This window comes from Xenopus tropicalis, chromosome 6, assembly GCF_000004195.4.
Source record: "Xenopus tropicalis strain Nigerian chromosome 6, UCB_Xtro_10.0, whole genome shotgun sequence".
NCBI lineage: Eukaryota > Metazoa > Chordata > Amphibia > Anura > Pipidae > Xenopus > Xenopus tropicalis.
In genome coordinates, this window is record NC_030682.2 from 12,852,072 (window position 1) to 12,871,717 (window position 19,646).

General features: G+C 44.6%; 1 protein-coding gene across 17 annotated transcripts in view; it reads left to right on the forward strand.

Moving 5' to 3' along the window:
• map4 (microtubule associated protein 4) overlaps positions 1-18,472 on the forward strand; it is a 104,528-nt gene extending 86,056 nt beyond the window's left edge. For 7 of the 17 annotated variants that reach the window (XM_031903811.1, XM_031903809.1, XM_031903825.1 and 4 more), the window contains 12 exons: positions 307-407; positions 1,813-2,022; positions 4,485-4,668; positions 5,054-5,116; positions 5,280-5,626; positions 7,452-7,583; positions 11,406-11,498; positions 13,589-13,666; positions 14,099-14,180; positions 15,692-15,765; positions 16,354-16,525; positions 16,688-18,472. In XM_031903811.1, the coding sequence (XP_031759671.1) occupies positions 307-407; positions 1,813-2,022; positions 4,485-4,668; positions 5,054-5,116; positions 5,280-5,626; positions 7,452-7,583; positions 11,406-11,498; positions 13,589-13,666; positions 14,099-14,180; positions 15,692-15,765; positions 16,354-16,525; positions 16,688-16,695 (1,544 nt within the window). In that variant the 3' untranslated portion in view covers positions 16,696-18,472. The remainder of the gene's footprint in view (positions 1-306; positions 408-1,812; positions 2,023-4,484; positions 4,669-5,053; positions 5,117-5,279; positions 5,627-7,451; positions 7,584-11,405; positions 11,499-13,588; positions 13,667-14,098; positions 14,181-15,691; positions 15,766-16,353; positions 16,526-16,687) is intronic. The other 10 variants (XM_031903818.1, XM_031903826.1, XM_031903816.1 and 7 more) reach the window with 9 other exon arrangements.
• The last annotated feature ends 1,174 nt before the right edge of the window (positions 18,473-19,646 follow it).

The following is a 19,646-nucleotide window of genomic DNA, read 5'->3' on the forward strand; positions in this document are numbered from 1 at the left end:
CTACCTTAAAGGGGTGGTTCGCTATTTAGTTAACTTTTTAGTGTTTTTCACTATTTTATAGTTTTTGAATTATTTGCCTTTTCTCTTCTGTCTCTTTCCAGCCAAAGACTATTGCTGTGTAAGGCTACTACTACTATCATAGGTTTAACAAGCCCACATGGCGAGTGTTTCTGAGCACCCTGGCTTGGATAAGTGCATGAAGGCAATAATGCTGTGAATAACATGGCTCAAAGCTACTGTGGGTGTTGCTCATGTAACATTATGTGGGGCACTAAAGGATTTGTGTGTTTATTTCCATTTACCCAGCAAAATCAGAAACGCCAGAAGTTGCTGCAGCTGCAACAGAAGATGAGAAGACTTGCCCACCAAACAAAGAGCTCCCACCAAGCCCAGAGAAGAAAGCCAAGGTATGGAAATATATTAGCGACCAATATACGTGAGATCCGAGTCCACATGTACAGCTGTTGTTTCTTTATGGAAAGTAGAATAGTGAATCCATTGGGTATAATGGACTTATTTTTTTCAGTGCCAACAGTCAGAGGGGTTTGGTTTGGATTAGGTGGCCATAAATGGGCAGATTTATGCTGCAGATTTGGGTCCTTCAGACCGAAAATCAAGCAGAAATTGGTCGGGTTACTGTCGGATCAAGGACTACGTCGGCTCGTGGATGAGGTCCTCTCTTCAATAAGCCCTACTCCCATTGTTATAATTCGATAGTTTAGCCTACGGGACAAACAATCAAATCAGCCCGATATCTAATCCTTTGTCGACCTTGCCAAACAAGGGGATTTTAAAGTGTACGGCCATCTTAAGGTTGCACACAAATAATACCTTTACTTGTGTCAGAACAGAGATGAGGAAGAGCTGCACCACAGGGCTGAGAGGAATTGGGAAATCAGAGAGAAGGGAATACTTTATACCCTGGTTACATGCAATCCCGATTTGTTGGACAATATCACAACTGTAGCCAACAAGAACTGATGTTTCAATCAGGAAAAAACATCTTTGAAGAAATATTTGTTTTTTGTCTTTGTTTGAAACTTAAACACATTAATGGGGTAGTGTAAAAAAAAAAGGTGCAACAATTTGCCCAAATCTAGTGGCCTATAGCAACCAGTCAGATAGCTGACCAAAATAGGTTACCTGCTGATTGGTTATTATGGGTCATTAGGCATATAGCAATCTTTACAAATTAAAGAAATATAATAACTCCCTGCACCCCAAACTACAGGATGTATCTTCCGACTGTGCCAGTGTAATTAAGGCAGTATCCGCACCCTATATATTGTGTGTGCGGAACCACAGAGGATTCTGGGCTAGAAGTCCAACAATCTCCATGTGTGGGAGTTTTATTTTTCTAGCCTAGTCATCTTGTTGTAGCTTTCCAAATGACACAGAGCTGTGGCTTTGTTTCCTGTTCCCAAGCTGTTCATATTTCCAGTGTGGGTTCTAAATGTTTCTAAATACAGAATCCTTGGTTAGAGCTTGCCCAGTTACATAGAGCAGTGAAATGGGACATGGGTCTCGCCGGAACTGCCAGAACTCATGTCAGTCCCTGCAGTTCGGGATATACACAGCGGTGCTTTCTGTATCCAGCTTATCTGCATGCCTTCCCAAGATGCTTTGCAACCATGTCTCCTTTGAGCCAATATTTCAGTTTGAACTTATCATTTAGCGCATTAGATTCTACATTTTTGCTTTTTTATGCTTGTTTTTATGCTTTTGCTTTGATTCATTTTTTATGCTTTTGTTATGAATATTTTGTTTTCTTATTCTGTTGCCTATTTTTGCTTGTACCTGACCAATATTAAGACTTCAGCTCCAACACCATCCAAGACTCCATTGAGCAAAAGCAAACTCACAGGGGCAGCTGCTGCCCCCAGTCCCAGGAAAGCTGTTTCCGCTACACCTACCCCGAAAAAGCCTGCTAGCCCTGCTCCAGCTTCAGCCACAACACCAAAACGCCCCCTGAGCAGTGCTGGCAGGGTCACCAGTGCAACACCCAAAGACACCAAGCCCAAGGTAAGAGCAGGCATTTGTTTGTACGTCCAAAAAGGCCCTGGTTGTGCCAGAGTCCCTGCCTATTCCTCTATTTACTCTAAATCAAATGGTTTATAATCACAAGGCAACTGTATCACTTAGGTTTACCCATTTGACTTTAATTAAACCACACAACTGCCACAGTTATAATTCCATGGTTGCTAAACACTGGTCCACGGGAAATGCTGAGAGGGTATGGGGGTGCTATGTCAGTTGTCATTTTTCTGCATTCCTCCTAAGCAAAGATACACAGAAAGGGGTTGTGGGAGCACTCCAAGGCTAAATAGAGTATACAAATACAATGGAAGTGCGACTGATCTGGCCAAATTAACTACAAGCATACAAAAACAGAGGGGGATTGATCAGTGCACATTCCCTGGTCTCCTGTTTCATAGGTAAATTATCTATGCTAGTGCATGTAAAACAGGGGTTTTTAGTTACAAAATTATGATCATAAAATTGGTAAGCCCCCATACCACGTCAAAGTAAACCCCGTATGGTGGTCCTATCTATTTACCTCTGGTCATATTTTTCAAAGGCTGGCACTCCCGTGCACTGTTGCCATTCTTGACCTGGGGGCTGTTTTGAGTCAGAGGGCTTAGTCACTCCCATGCCTTCTGCTTTTATAGAGAGAGATTGCCAGGACCACAGCATTGGTTCTACAGGCTTAATCCTCCCCCGCTTGCGGCTTGTAAAGGAGAAGACTGCCCGTTAACCAACACCCATTTTTTTTAAAGGCATAAGACACATGGAAGTTTGGCCATTCTTCCTGCAGAATAACTCTGCTAAAATACATAGATACACAGAAAGGGGTTGTGGGAGCACCCCAAGGCTAAATCGAGTATACAAGTACAATGGAAGTGCGACTGATCTGGCCAAATTAACTAAAAGCATACGAAAAGAGAGGGGGATTGATCAATGCACATTCCCTGGTCCCCTGTTTCATAAGTAAATTGTCTATGCTAGTGCATGTATTGACAAAACCAGCCCCCAGGTCAAGAATGGCAACAGTGCACGGGAGTCCCAGCCTTTGAAAAATATGACCAGAGGTAAATAGATAGGACCACCATACGGGGTTTACTTTGACGTGGTATGGGGGCTTACCAATTTTATGATCATAATTTTGTAACTAAAAACCCCCGTTTACTTATGAAACGGGACCAGACAATGTGAATTGATCAATCCCCCTCTCTTTTTGTATGCTTTTCCTCCTAAGCAAGTCTTTCATCACACATAGTGTGGGCACAGCCTACTTCAAGCACTAATGCGTAACCTTACATACTGGCTGTTACTAGAAATGTTCAGGTCAGTAAATATAAATTCTAACAGGGATCTAATAATATCTATCTGATTGAGCAGATGCATTTTTGGCTTAAATGTCACCTGGTGCTTCCTTAGGATACCCCCGGTAAAATGCCACCCAAGGCAAGATTTTCTGCTTCATTTATCTTAGGAGTGGCACTGGAATCCAAGATTCAATCATTTTACATTAGGAAAGCATTTTTCTCTTACTACAGGTTTGAATTGAATAAGTGCAGTGTAGGTAAAGTAACTGGCCATAAATATGCCTGGGATAAAAAGTGACAGAAGTACACATGTCCCTGTGTCCCCATGTCAGAGCAGCGCAGTTATGTATCAGATCCTGTCAGTGACTCATTCAGTAGACTGAACTATAACATACTGACACTGGTTATGGGATAGTTTTGTGCCTGGACAATCCCACATGATCTGTATTAAAGAATCTGATGCAGCTTGTCAGTTAATAAATATAGATAAATGGAGGGCACTCACTTTACAGTCAAAAGTATAGGTGTTTGGTGCAAAAAAAAAAAAAAAAAATTGTACCCCCATATAGGGTGCCTAAGATAATAATTTCAAATAGAGTAAGGGTTTGCACACAGAAAACACAAGCACAGTGGTAGTATTAAAAAAAGTAGTAATCCTTTATATAATATATATATAATATACAAAGAGTTTAACAACAATCAATTTTAATTACAAAAATTACAGAAAATAACACATAAAATTGTAAGATAATACATACCACAAAATTGTGCATAGGCAGAAAAGAGACACACAGGTTAGCGGATACACTTGCCAAGGGGAATTCCTTGAGAAAGGATCTTTGCCGAACCGTTGGGGTAATTTTCATCTTTGGCAAGTGTATCCGCTAACCTGTGTGTCTCTTTTTGCCTATGCACAATTTTGTGGTATGTATTATCTTGCAGCTTGTCAGTTAGTCTGATCTGGTCAGAGCCCTTCAGTTCCACACACAAACATCTGAAACAGACGACCGCACAGAAGTAACGAATCCGAGTAGCGTCTGCAGTGATCATTGTGCGTCCAACTGGCATTCAGCTAATCTGATCTCATTGGGTAGTGTTATAGAATCATGTACAGTGGAGCTGTGGGTACTCATTTATTCCAAATTGTTTATTTGACAGACTCTTGATTTGAAAAGCCCCGTGAAAAGCCCAGACAAGAAGCCAGCAGCTCTAAAGCAAACGCCAACATCCGCTACTCCTAGAGCCTCTGTGAAGGCCAGTCCTGCAGCCTCTAAAGCTACAGCAGCACCCACCGCAGGCAGCACAGCACCCAAAGCTGCAGTTACCCCCAAACGGCCAACAGGTGAGTCGTTCCTTCTGACACTCTGTAGGGTTCATTTTCCCAGAGTCCCAGTGGGGTAGCTCTTAATATCCTTTCTTTCCTTATTCTTAGCGCACTAGCCTCACTGGATTGGTTGGTATATATAAGCTAGTAGGGTCTTACTCTTTCCAAAAATTCTGTTAAATTATATACCCAAATAACAGCACAGGAAAGGGAGGTTGAACCTTTTTTAGTACAACATTTCCCTCTCTACAAGGCTGGCGTCTCTAACAATTACATAACAAACAATGAGCAGATTAAAATATTGCTCTAGCTGAGATAGTGAACAATTACAAATATGATTGGAATAGTCTAGTGTAATGTACAAGCCTTCCTCATGTTCAGCTGCCTATTTGTCTATGTGCAGCCCTCAAGAACGATGTCAAACCCGCAGAAGTCAAGAAAATCCCCAGTACCAAATCCCCCACAGGTGAGAACGCATTTAATATATTCATTTCAGGACAATTAGGATCATACTGTTGCCTGCTGAGGCGCAGGAATTCAAGTGCACCTAATACATAATGCAGCTGTAGCTTGCTACTAGTGAATTCCATCTTAAGATGTTGCATTATTGTTGCTCTTTTGGTTTCCAGAAGCAAGTCGTCCAAAATCGGTTCCAGCTGACTTGTCTAAGGCCAATGGACAGTCTCCTGCTAGCCCAGCAGCAGCGCCCACTCGGCCCAGGACTACCAAGCCTGCCCTTTCCAAAACCACCTTGGCTTCCAGTACAGCCACGGAGGCAAAGAAGTTGCCATCTGCCAGAACAGCTTCCCTGGCCAAACCTAGCACTGCTCCCCTGAGTAAACCTTCTACTGCCCCCCTCAGCAAAACCACTGCAGCTCCTAAGCAGCCCCGGCCAGCGACTGTTCCCGACCTGAAGAACATCCGCTCAAAGATTGGTTCCACAGATAATATGAAGCACCAACCAGGGGGAGGCAAGGTAAGATCTGCCTGGTTCTAAAGCGATATATGTCTCCAGTAACGGAGTGAGAGTTACTTTGTCCCCCCCCCCATGGTGTAATTCATGATCATGCTCTCAATCCCTTCACATTCATATTAGCATTATAAACCCCCAGGGGGAGCCATGCTAGGCTCGACTGAACATGTTCCCCGGTGGAATGGCATACATGGCGCCGAAACCGGGGAAGTTCCTCTCAAGGCAACTTCGGCAAATCTCTGTGCCACGTATGCCATCCCACCGGTGATTTATATTCTAGCTGGAGGGATGGCATTTCGGGGAGATTAGTCGCCCGCAACAACAGAGATTTATCGTGCGGCGACTAATCTCCCCGTCTGTTACAGCCCTAAGAGGTGGTTTTGTTTCCTCTGCCCCTTTCAACAATTTTTACATCTTCCGCACCTCTCCTGGCAGCAGTGTTTTTGCACAAGTAATAACTGATGTGGCATTGTGAAGCCGAGGGTTCAGGGATAATAGGATGTTCCGTAGCCGAATGATATCGGGTTAATTTGCCAGGTTGGGGGCAGTTGTGTAACAAACTGATACTGGGCTCTGGTACTAACACTCTGACAGGCTGGCGTTATCCTAACCATGATAATCCCTGGCATGCAGAAAGCTTCATGCCCAAACGTTCCCTGTGCTGTGGGGCCGGTGTGGGTGAGAAATACTTTATGTTGGCTGCCAGCGTCTGTGTATTTGTCATTTGCACCAAATCCGCTCTTCTAGAAACTGTCACAGCAAGAAGGATTAGCATTTGTGCACCTCATTATAGATTCAACCATCTTTATATATCCGCTATGAAAGGATCACTGAATATATTCTATAGGTCTAGTTAAAGGGGCCACTATAACTTATTCTCTTTTAAGAGAAAAGGAGCATTTAAAAGTATTCCCCTGTATTAATCATGTTTCAGCATGTTTGCTCATAGCCTGTACAGAGAGATACCCAAACACTATGGCAGCATAGGGATTCCCCTGTACTAAGCATGATTCAGCAGGAACAGCCCCCTAAGTTTGCTCATAGCCTGTACAGAGAGATACCCAAACACTATGGCAGCATAGGGATTCCCCTGTACTAAGCACAATTCAGCAGGAACAGCCCCCTAAGTTTGCTCATAGCCTGTACAGAGAGATACCATAAAACTATGGCACATAGGGATTCCCCTGTACTAAGCACAATTCAGCAGGAACAGCCCCCTAAGTTTGCTCATAGCCTGTACAGAGAGATACCCAAACACTATGGCAGCATAGGGATTCCCCTGTACTAAGCACAATTCAGCAGGAACAGCCCCCTAAGTTTGCTCATAGCCTGTACAGAGAGATACCATAAAGCTTTGGCACATAGGGATTCCCCTGTACTAAGCACAATTCAGCAGGAACAGCCCCCTAAGTTTGCTCATAGCCTGTACAGAGAGATACCATAAAGCTATGGCACATAGGGATTCCCCTGTACTAAGCACAATTCAGCAGGAACAGCCCCCTAAGTTTGCTCATAGCCTGTACAGAGAGATACCATAAAACTATGGCACATAGGGATTCCCCTGTACTAAGCACAATTCAGCAGTGAGATTATAAGCTTTAGTCCTTTTACCTGGGCCAAGTCCCTGTTGCTGCTGTGCATTGGACTGTTCGTGTATAAACCTGGGGAAGAAACACCATTGGCTGTTTGTATTTTTATACTTTCTTTTTCCTAATATGCTTTCATTGCAAGTTTCCCTGGATATCCAGCTCACTGGAAGAGACAAATGCTTTTATTGCCCTGATATGTTCATGTAATGTCTTAGGCTTTGCGTGTTTTTCTCCGGCAGGTAGAGAAAAAGCCTGTGCCAAGCAGCACAGCCAGGAAACCCGCTCCCCCTGCCGTCCCTAAATCAGCCACTACTACTAAATCCACAGATACAAAAGAGGCTGCCCAAAAGCAGAGCAATGGGAAAGTGAGTGTAAGCTCCTCCGCAGGCTGAGTACTTTCCCCATCCTCAACCCCTCCAGTGTACCCTCTCTCTATGGGCTGCACATACTCCCAGCTACTCTCTCCCTCTCTTACAGTTTAACTGCACCTTTTCTTCCTTTGCCTGATAATTACTTTTCTGCACTTTAAAGTTACCTGGACTTTTCCTCTTTTAATTCCTTTATACTGGTCTTGGTCCAGTTTGTCCTTTGTGGGGCAGCTGATTGGCTTTTGTAAGGATGAATAGCCATAAAGCAAATATGTCAAGGCCGAACAGGAAGGTCCTATTCTCTCCCTAATAGTCATGCCGTAACCAGGGTATTTGTATGGTAGCCCAGCTTTAACTCACCATTCAAGGCATGTTTTATTGTATCTCTGATTCTCCATATGTCAATATGCCATTCAGGGCCAGGGTGTGATCATCACTGAGCAGCAGGTCCGGGGGTTTTCAATTGATGGTTGAGTGTAAAACTGCTAATATCATGAAAATTCTGCAAAAAAAAAATAAAAATTCAATAATGTGCAAGAATATGTATTTTTGGGGGGTGTTTCCGTGAATTCCGTGCTGTGCTAAATGCCCCGTCAGCACATGTAGTTGAGGTCCAATCCACCCCTCTGCCTGACCATGGTAAGGAGAGCAGCAGAAGTCTGAGATAATTGGATCTTTGTGTAAAATACACTAGAATAAGTGGCCAGAGAAGCCTCCGCCATCAGCGTAGTGCTCACCCTACATTTATTGAGGTGGGGGCTGCCACTGAATGACCAGTAACTTCCCTTGACACCTCCAGTGCTATTGTTTTACATACAGTGGGGGTCATTTATTAACACTTGGCAAATGTGACCACTGGCAGTAACCCCTTGCAACCAATCAAATTGCTGCATTCATTGTTCTACTTGCAGCTGGCTGAAAAAAAGGTAATCACTGGTTGCTATGGGTTATTGCCCGGGGCAAATTTGCCCAGTGTTGATAAGTGTGTTATACTTGTAGCATAGCATTACCTTACTTTCTTTAACAATTAAAAGGTAATTGGGCAGCTTTACTATGGCCTCGGGATACTTCAACCTCTATACATTGCCCAGATGGTGCTACATGTCGCCTCAAAAAAGCCACGTGTAAACTAGCCAGCACCAGTGGTTTGGGCAAGCTCATCCTTTCCAGAAAGCACACAGTCAGCTTGACGGATACAAATACTTGGGCACCAGTGTATGCAATGCGGAGCATTTATGTGTCGCTACATTTACATACAGTCTGTCTAATCCATGCTTTAGGGGCAGTTACTAATGGCCATTTGTTATGATTTGCCATCCCCAGCTATCTGATTGCTGTGTGCTGCACGGGGACAACAGACACAAATGTGCTCCGTACTATTCTCTTATTCACATGGATAACATGGCTAGATTAGCATCCACTGGCCCTCAAGCATTGGGAATTACCCTGCCCTAGATGGTTCCCTTGCCCACTGACGCTAATGCACTGGGACCGACATACTGCAGATATTAGGCTTTCTCCATTCCCTTCCCTCACACACTGCCCCAAGCTGCAGGTATAAGGAGACATTTACTCAGAGATTCTAGCGTTGCACTGACTTGGGGAAACATCTAGAGGTAGCAACATGGAGTAGCAGCAGGGAGTGAAACGCGCACACCCAGCCATCTTTCCCTTCTTGGTGCAGCAGTTTCGGGGATGCAGTGCCCAGATGCAACAGTAGGAGGCAGTGTTTAATAAGTATAACGGTAACATTTTACCTTGGAACAGGCACTAACAGATTGTGAATTCTCACATCCTCCAGAAAACCCATCATAGGCCCCCAGAACTTTAGTACAATGTTTCTTAATGGGGTGGTTCACCTTTAAGATGACTTTTAGTATGTTATAGAATGACCAATGCTAAGCAACTCTTCAATTGGTCTGCATGTTTTATCTTTTATACTTTTTGAGGTATTTGCCTTTTTTTTTCTGCCTCTTTCCAGCTATTAAATGGGGGTCACTGACCACAGCGGTGTAAAATCTGTTGCTCTGCGAGGCTACAATTTTATTCATATTGTTACTTTTTAAAACTTATCTTTCTATTCTAACCCCCTCCTATTCATATATTAGTCTCTCCTTCAAACCACTCCCTTGTTACTAAGGTAAATTGGACCCTAGCAACCAGATAACTGCTAAAATTCCAAACTGGAGAGCTGCAGAAGTTAACTCAAAGGTGACCAACCCTTTTCAATGGAATGTCAGTCAGTCACTGGGCCCTTTGTACTCCCAGGGCTCCAGCAGCCACAGGCTCTGCTCACTGTACAATCTCATGTGTAGTACAAGGGCATAATAGAAATATAGGCGATTGTACGATCCTTGAGATACTAGGCTTAATTGTACAAAAGAATATGACTATTTGTTTTTTTTCTGAATACACAGTTGGTTTTGTACTTATAATCAGGAGCAGAAAAGCCTCTCGCTGGAAGGGGTTTTTGCTGCAAGCCATAAAGCGCAGACAAAATCCTTATGTAGAGATGGGGCTGCAATTGTGTTACAACTTTCTGTATGTGAATTCGCTTGTTTGCGCAGTTTGTACTGAGCCCTGTGGGAACATCTGTGCCTGAGCAGTGACGGTGCCTGGGGACGTGCCTGTCACACAGATACTTTATTACCAACCGATGGTTCTGTCCGTTTAATGGATTTTTATTTCACATTGTAGCATCTGTGGGTATTTATTTTGTATGTGTTTACATTTTCCTCATCAGATCAGCAAGGGTTTCCTCACAGGGCGGTACCTGATCCGTTCCAGAGCCAGGCAGGCTGTATAATTGGGTCTTCACCGTGACCTGCCTTCAGCAGAACTTAACCCTCTAACTGCCAGCAAGCCCCCAGGGCGCACACAGCAGTTCTTCTAAAGGGAGGTTGCAGTTGGTCAGTGCTGACTTGCCTGGCTCTGGATCCCCTCAGGCGTCATGGAGGCACCCATATGTAACAAGCATGCATAAAATAAATACAGGTGCTAAAGTGAGAATTTATTATTATAAAGGGAAAAAAATGAACACATAATCAACAGCCTTTAGGCTTGAGATCATCCTACAGGTCATACAACCTAAAAGAATGGTACTGGTGGGTTTGTTGGCATTTGGGGGATACACGGAGCCTTAGCTTTGGTAGCTGAGTGCATTAACCAGCGCAGTCCCATAATGCCAGGCTGTGCCGCTTACTCTCCCAAGGATCTGCTGGTTTGTGCCAGCGCACAGAAGGGCTGGGTGCGGCGGCTGAACGTGCTGTAATAGTGTCAACATCATATACAGGTATGGGACCCGTTATCCAGAATGCTCGGGACCAAGGGTATTCCGGATAAGGGGTCTTTCTGTAATTTGGATCTTCATACCTTCTATTAAAAAAAAAAATCAATAAAACATTAAATAAACCCAATAGGACTGTTTTGCTTCCCATAAGGATTATTTATATCTTAGTCGGGATCAAATACAAAGTACTGTTTTATTTTTACAGAGAAAAAGGAAATCCGTTTAAAAATTTGAATTATTTGATTAAAATGGAGTCTATGGGAGACATTCTTTCTGGATATCGGGTTTCCGGATAACGGATCCCATACCTGTACTTACATAATCATTAACCTTCTCTTGTTCCTGCTTCATGTCTCTCTCCCTGTGCTGCTCCACGTCTCGCTAACCTTCATCGCTTCGCTACTCGCCCCCCCCTCCCACCTAACACTTTGTCTTTAACACCCTGCCGCCATCTTGTACGTCCCGCCATGTGATATTTCTAACCGTGCCTCTCCACTTCTCTGTGTCGTTTCTCTCCCATCCCGTGACGTCTTCAGGTCCAGATAGTCTCCAAAAGGGTGAACTACAGCCACGTTCAGTCCAAGTGTGGCTCTAAGGACAATATTAAGCATGTCCCTGGTGGTGGCAATGTAAGTATTGGGGGTTCTAGGCCAAGCAATTTACTAACACTGCTTTTATATGTGCTAACTGCGCTCTCATCGTAGGTGGGGGATTTCTGATAATCAGGTGGGCTGCCTAAAGGGGACCCGTCACCCTAAGAAATAATTCCAAATCCTTTTGTATCACGTTAGTTGAGCAAAATAAACTTTACTTACACCATATAAATTTTTCCCCCCTTCACTCTTGGAATTTACAGTCACAGTAAGCAGGCTGGCGCCATTTTGTGGAATGCTTTGCATCACCCCAAAATCTTATGCATTTGCCATCTAGGTGATATCTAGGAAGTGCTAAATGGAAAGTAAAAGTAATTAAAAATCTGAGCTATCAATCATATATTGCCTGCCCCGCCTCTATGCCTTCGGCATAGAGGCGGGGCAGGCAATATATGATTGACAGCTAAGATTTTATTCTGAAACATTACGGGTAAGAATGATTTATGTGTGGGTGACAGTTCCCCTTTAATGTGCAGCTAATGAGTTAGGGCAGAGCTCAGATATGCGGCATGGCAGACACAGAGCATTAGTATTTCATGGGGGTGTATTTAACACACAATTCCATTGCTATTTGGCTCTACTAAAGGCAAAATACACCCAGCACCTCTGAACTACATGACCTTAATCAAAGCTGGCAATGTCATTGGCTCTCTATGCTTCTGACTGGCTGCTCCGGTGGGAGGCTTAGACCTTCGTGAGTCACAACCGACACCGAGGAATTGATTCCATTTGTCCCATTTCCATGGATACCCTATAAATCCCCAAGCAGCCCCCGTATAGCGGATGATATCTGCATATATATTGCTTGGGTTTTTAATCTTTTCACGGATAAATGTGCTTGTTCTGGGCACTTCATAACTTATTAATGTGCTAATGCAGCTGGAGAGTCGCTCCTCCACTTTAAAGAACTCAAAACTGCTACGTGAAGACTTTATATTCCCTAATGCACTGGCAGTGTTCCTAACCGGGACGGCCCGAAACGCGTATATAGTGCACCGCTAGGAGGTGGCGTTTTTTTGCCTTTCAAGGTTAATTAAATCCCACCAGGGCCAAATCCGTGTTTACAGGGAAATGCTGGCGCAGCTGTTTGGAATGAGCAGATGGCGCCGTCACTAACGGGATTGCTCTGGATACGGTATTGTTTGGGTAAAGCACCGATAAGCAGCAATTGCTATAGACCAAAACCACTTCAATGGCAGATAATGTTGCTCTATTCCCTTCCCAACTCTCGTGACTGGTTAGTAAAAGATAATCTCACTACCGGACGCTGCTGGGGTAATAATTGCTTGCAGGGTAGGCCTCGCTGTCTGGGGCACACATGGTGCATTCTCCACCATTTTTTAGCTGGCACAGAAGCTGGGGATAAGATTGTTAGCTCAAATGCATCTTTTTTTTTAGCCAGATTTGAGAGTTTGATTCCATGTAACTAAATGCTGAGCAAATGTAGGTGCTTCTCCAGCAGAGCGTAACACTCTATGTGCAGTACAACGCTGCAGAATATGTTGGCGCTTTATAAATAAATGATAATAATAATAAAATTAGGCCTTGCATACAGTGTCCCCAAGCTCAGCCAGGAAAGCTATAGTAACTGACCCCTGCAATTCAACATCTTCCCACAGCCGCACAAGGCTTTTTTGTCTTCCCCTCCCTTCCGTAGGTGTCTTTGGGGGTCATCTACTTGGCGTTTTGATCTCCTGGGCGCATTTGAAGCGGTTAAACAACTGGATATTGTGCCAGTCCTGCCATACACACTGCCACAGTGGCATCAAATCAGGCGGTGACTGTGTAACTGAGACTGATGGGGTCACTGACTGATTGGCGTTTCCGACTGTCCGGCCAATTTGTACAAAAACTATTGGAACCAAACACAATCATTTTTATTTTCTAGACTTGATAAAAAATGCATATTTCTGGAATAATTCTGTAAAATTCTCCTTTGTTTGAAGAGTTTTTTTCTTAGTAGCACCCAATCCATTCTTCCCACCCTCTACCAACCCTTCTGCCACTTTCCCCTCTGCCCCTCTGGGCCTGAAGCAGAAGACCACTAAAGTGCATATTGTTTTCAGGTTACAAATGCTGCAAAGCCAGCAGCTGCGGGTACCCGCCCACAAGCATCCGGTGCCCACAAACCTGGCAGTGCCAACGTGAGTAGATACTCTCTAACCTGGGCCTGTCGGCTTTCGGTGCCTCTTTGTACCAACGTTACCAGCTCGTACCTTTGGGTTCCTTATTCTCTCGGTCTCCTTTCCTTGGGTGCAACTGGTGGGACACTACTCAACTCTATTTTCTTTAGTTCCGTAGTGCTATCTATATTCTAGTTTCCAGGCATCGTGTAGGCATGCAAGCAGCCTTGTTTGGCACTTAGTGTATAGCAAAGTGCATTTTGCCGCACAAACCCATTATGAGTTTATAGAAGGCCGTGGCATGTACATAGGCTACACATAGTACCCAGCAGAAGGCTTTCATGGTTGGATGTAGCACAGCCCTGCTTACGGGTGGGCAGAAGAATGGATTATTCACCTACTGTTCTGTGTCCTCCTGTTAAAATCCACTAAAACAACTTCTCTTGGTTTCAGGTTAACATCCTCAGCAAGAAGGTCGACGTGTCAAAAGTTCCTTCCAAATGTGGCTCAAAGCCCACTATCAAACACAAACCAGGTAATACCCTCTTTTTAGTTTGGCAGGGTTACTTAATGGTCGGTTATAAGTAACTTTTCAATTGGTCTTCATTGTTAATTCAAAAACTATAAAAAAACAAAAAAACTATTTGCCTTCTGACTCTCTTTCCAGCTTTCAAATGGGGGTCACTGACCCCGGCAGCCAAGAACCTATTGCTCTATGAAGCTACAGTTTTATTGTTACTTTTCATTACTTATTTTATTCTATTCAGGCTCGCCTATTTATATACAAGTCTCTCTCATTCAAACCACCTCCTGGTTGCTAAGGTAATGCAGACCCTAGCAACCAGCTGCTAAAACTCCAAAACTGGAATGCTGATGAACAAAAATTGAAAGAAGAATAGTCTTATTTACTATCTTTGTGCATAGTTTGGTGGGTGTCAGATAATCTATTTTTTCAAAATGACTTGTGAGGGCGATACGGTTTGTGTGAAATGCGTTTCTCTGCATGAAACTCAATGCTGTTGGACAGTATCTATTTATGGGAGGACATGACCATATCAGATGGCTGCTTCTGCCCTGCCTTGTGGGCATGTCTTGTCAGCCCAGTATTCAGCTTATTTAAAGGGCTGGTTCACCTTTATTACAGTTTAAAAAAAAAAAAAAAAAAAAAGATCTAGTCAATTACATGATATTTGCAATTTGGTTTAATAAAAAAATCAGTTGTTTGTAAATATATCTACCTGCACTGATAGTGCTGCATAAAGTCTCTTCATTCTGCCAGCCAGGAGGGGCCCATTGCTGGGAGGCGCAGGCATGGCTCACTACTGCTCTTGCCGTTCCTGATAGTCACTGATCTCATTGGCTGAATCGCATCAGCCAATCAGATCATGGATGTGCTGGCAACATTAGAATGGTGTATACAGAACCCTAACCCTGTAGGCAGTTATGAATAATATACGGTGCTGGTTTCCCTTTGGGCTAAACATTAATCCTCTCTGTAACAATGGCCCCTTTATTGGAGCTCCCTATAGATCCTCTCAGGTCCCTGTCTGGGTTTCAAATGAAAGGTGGGTGTGTCCTAAGGCCTTTAGGAGGGGGGTAACCAATCACAGCCCTGCAGTCACACACAGACAGGCTTCAGTTCCCTATCAGGCCAGCCTAGCTGCTGATTCCTATCCTACAGTGCAGTGTACTGAGTGCCGCTGGCCCCCCTGCACAGCCTGGGAAAGGAACCAGCAGGAAGTGGAACAGATGGGCGGGGCTAGTGGGGGGTTTGGAGAAAATTTCAATAAATCAGCCGGAAACGCTACTTTTAAAAGCCCATTCCTGCTCTATTTAGTTGAGTTCAATTCATTGGCACAGTATTGTTTGCCACACTATATGTCCCCTTTAAATGACTGTATGTTTTTATTTTTCCAGAACTATAATAAAGGTGAAGCACCCCTTTAACTATTATGTGATTTGCTTACCTGCACATACAGATATATATACACATGGCAGTGTGCTCAACTGCCACTAATGTCTGTAATGTACTTTGTGTTTTCCTAGGTGCCGGGGAGACAAATGCTGGCAATTCCAAAAAGCAGGACACGGCAAAGGTGCCCCAGGAGGAGAGTGCAAAGGTGAGATTTTAACTTTCCCCCAATCACATGACTGTTTGTAAAAAGCAACTTCATATCGGCCAGTAATACCTAACCAGTAACTACATACTGGTACAACATGTTACTCACACCCCCATTATGTTGGTCAAAGCAATGGCCCAGTTATATATTCCTGGCTTGGGGGCTTACTCCAAACTGGGCCTCCCACAGGCTGACAGTCCACATGAGACCAAATAGCCAATCACAGCCCTTAATTGTGCGACTCGACCCAACATGGGTTAAAAAAATTGTGCAGAACTGATACAGGCCATGTCTTTGATCCCCACCCATGTTCAGCCCCAGTCTGTCCCCATCTCACCCCTTCCTACCAGAACTATTGCTTCCTGAATACACAGCAAGAAGCCCTGTTGCCCCTCTGTTAGACATATTAGACAAAAAACAGTGTATATACCCAAAATGGCACCCAATTAATGTATGTAAGAAGGCAGTTATTGTGCATCAGTGAAGTGTTCATTTCTGTCTGTACTAATGGGCTTTACTCTTACTGACCAACCTAAAGAACATTTGCGCGGAACCCTGATTTGATCTGTTCCTTGTCCAATGATACAGGTAGACGAAAGCCAAAATATTGGGGAACAGGCTCTTCCTTCCCAGAATGGAGACGTAGCTACTCCCACAGAAGCCCCAACGCAGGAAGCGCAGGAGAATGGACTGGGGGAGAGAAGCCCAGCAGAGGGCGCTAATCAAAGGGAAAGCTTCAACGCTCTAATACCAGAGACAAGTAAGGAGACCTTTACACTGTAATTGCGGTTTGTGAGGAGGAGGAAACGATTGCCACATTGCTAGAGAATGGGCCGCCGAGCCTGTACCTCAGTCCCCTCATCTTGAAGATTATTAACCCTTTCATTATTACAAACGTAAAACCGCTACTTTTGTTTTTCAGGCATCTAACGATGAATTTGTGGTGTCCTCATCCATTTCCCACATTGTCCAATCTCATCCCCATCAAACTCTTGTCATGTTTTCCCCTCCCGCTTGTTTTCAACCCACCTCCGAAATCCGCCACACACTGTTTTACTGCAGATTGAAACACGGCCGTGGGGGGTGATGTCCCGCGAGGCCGCCGGCGCAAGATGGACCACGGAGACGACATCTCCATCCGAAACCCATGTCCTCCAGCCTGTCAGGCAGCACTTAAACCTCCCCACATATCCCATCCTGTGTGGCTTAGCACCTCCGACTGCGCGGGCCTGTGCCACCCGATGCCTCCTCGCCGCCGCCGAAGCTGCCTGTCGCTTCCATAACGTCCTCTCAAGGCTGTAACTGCTGCTTCCCTCCCCGGCAAGGCTTGTGCTCCCATTGACATTCTTTCTGCACTTTGTAACAGCCGGCCAAGCCTAGTCTTCTTAACTCTGTGTCTGGCTTAGATAGATAGGGTGTGATGTTTCTATGTATTTTAGCTGCTAGTATGTTTTAGCTAGCCCCTTATGGTTGGATTTGGCCCACTCTCTATACACCGTTCTACACTAACTATATTGTTCTATATCATAATACATTGCCTGGGGACTGGGATTCAACCCATTTAATGAATTTATGGAAATTCCTATAAACTCCACATTGCTGCTCCACAAAGGTGGCTGACCCACGTGGGAATTGGGAGCGGTTCTAGCCGGGGGATATGAGTTGGCAGCCCCTCTATAACAAGCCAGAGCCATGGTTAAGAAGCTAGTCCTGATCGTGTGGTTTCCATAGCTCCGTGACACCATCCCCATTGCAATCTCGCCTTTCTAGTGTTGTTATTTAATATTAATAATAATAATAATAATAAATGTTAAGTATATGAATATATATATATAAATATGCCACCCGTGCACACACGTAGGCCGTCGTGCCCGTAGAGCTCAGACCTGTTGTTGTTGTGCTAGTGGGAAATGGTCTGTGCCTACCATTGCGCCGCCGACGGTTCCCCGTATCTGTTCTTCCCGTAGCGCTGGGCGTTGGCCGCTCGCCCGGTCTCCGCTTCTAATCAACATATCGAGCTTCGTGACCATGTTTTTGTTCTTTTTCTTTTTTTTTTTATATCCTGTAGGGTGCATTAATTTAATTGGATGATATTGGAAGAGGGGAGGAGGATGTTGTCTGCAATGGAACAAAGAATCTCCATTGCGGCGGATTTGTGGGTCTGCGTATGTGGGTTTCTCCGAAAGGGATCAGGATCCCCAGACAATGGGGGGTGGGATCATTTTTTAATATTATTGGTCAGGGCCATTTACATCCAATCCCTGACGTGGAAAGGAGACGGTTTTAAATGTATGTTTTCTGCTCAGAAACTCTCAATGTGACTTGAGGAAGTGTTAATGGCGAATACTGAAGGTTAAACGGTTAAATAAACGTGTTCTATTTCTTTTTTTTTTTCTATGATTGTGGTTTGAACTAACCTTTTTACGTGCTGTGACAGACACTAAACCGGTAGTGTGTACATACGTCGGCTACTCTGACAAACCAATCACAAGAAGCATTTAGGTGGAGAGTGAAGGCAGTGGCTCTATTGGGTGGGGAGGGCGGAGCCAGCGGAGAGAGAATGTGGGGGGGCCCCTATAACTGCGGTGTGGGGGGCGGTTACCTGCTGCCCCGCAGTCTGTACCATCGAACAGCTCTTATTGCACTTGTATTTTTTTATATATTAAAAAGTTTGCATGATTTCTAATAAAATGTCATTAAAATGTAACAGAACTTGATTCAATGGTCTGATAGTTCTCCATCTAATCGCTGAGAATGGGCCGTCATATGCTCAGCAATGGCCCCCCGTCTGTCACCCCCAGCCATTCCGTGTCACTCAAACCCTTTGTATCGGTGATGTTTCACTCTTACTCCCCCTCCTTCCCAGTGGCCACTCCCTGGGGCAAACTACATAGTGTCCTGCCTGGGTAGCTTGGCGCCAAGGAACCCTATTATTTGCCATAGGGGGGATGGAGAGTTTATTGCCTGCCCACAGAGCTGGGAAAGAGCTTGGGTGACAAGTTGCCCCTAATTGCCCAGCGTGCCTGAATGGCCCATATTTCTACTATAGGGCTAGAAGCACCTGACTCTGGTTTCTGGCCTAACAAAGTGAGCATTGTATAAGCAATCCCATTGGCCGATGTTCTCACAGTGCCTTCTAGTCCATTCCACTAACCACAGACAATAACTCGTCACTGGCAGAGACAGGTCAGTCAGTCGGTAGATCTGCTTTACTCTGCCCCTCAGCTCAAATCAGAATTAAGTGTCTTTTTACCCCACCTATTTGCCTCTATAGATGCACTTACCCAGGATGCCCGCTTTTCCCCTGTCTTTTTGCCCCCTGCACTCAAGCCCTTGGCATCACTGACCCATCAATCCCATTGGGCACAGGTTCTCCTCCTGTACAGGTGAGATTGTTACACTGTGTACAGACAACACGTTCCCCCCCCCGATACTCCCAAGGCTTTTGTAATATAAAATATGGGGCCACTTCATCATATTCCTGTTAAGTCCCCCCAGTTTGATGGCCTAAGAGATCCCTATACCTTGGGATCAGTCATCTGACCTTGCCCAACATACCCCCTAGGCCCAGTACTCCAGAAAACAGATGCCCCCTGGCAACATTGGACAAAATTACCAGTCATTATGGGGGAGGGGAAAAAAAATACTCTCAGGTAATGACCAGTCCATTAGCAGCAGTTGATGTGGGTAATCTCCCCAAAGCAAAGTCCTATCAGAACCATAAACTTCCCATGGATCTCTTATGGAAAATGCCCGCAATGTGCCAGTTGCTCTTCAGCACCTTACCTGGGGGGGTGCCAGCTGTACCCACTGTTATTGGCAGTGTTTGGCCTATTGCAGTGCACTTGGTATATAGGTAAGTGCTGATGGAAGCAATAGTG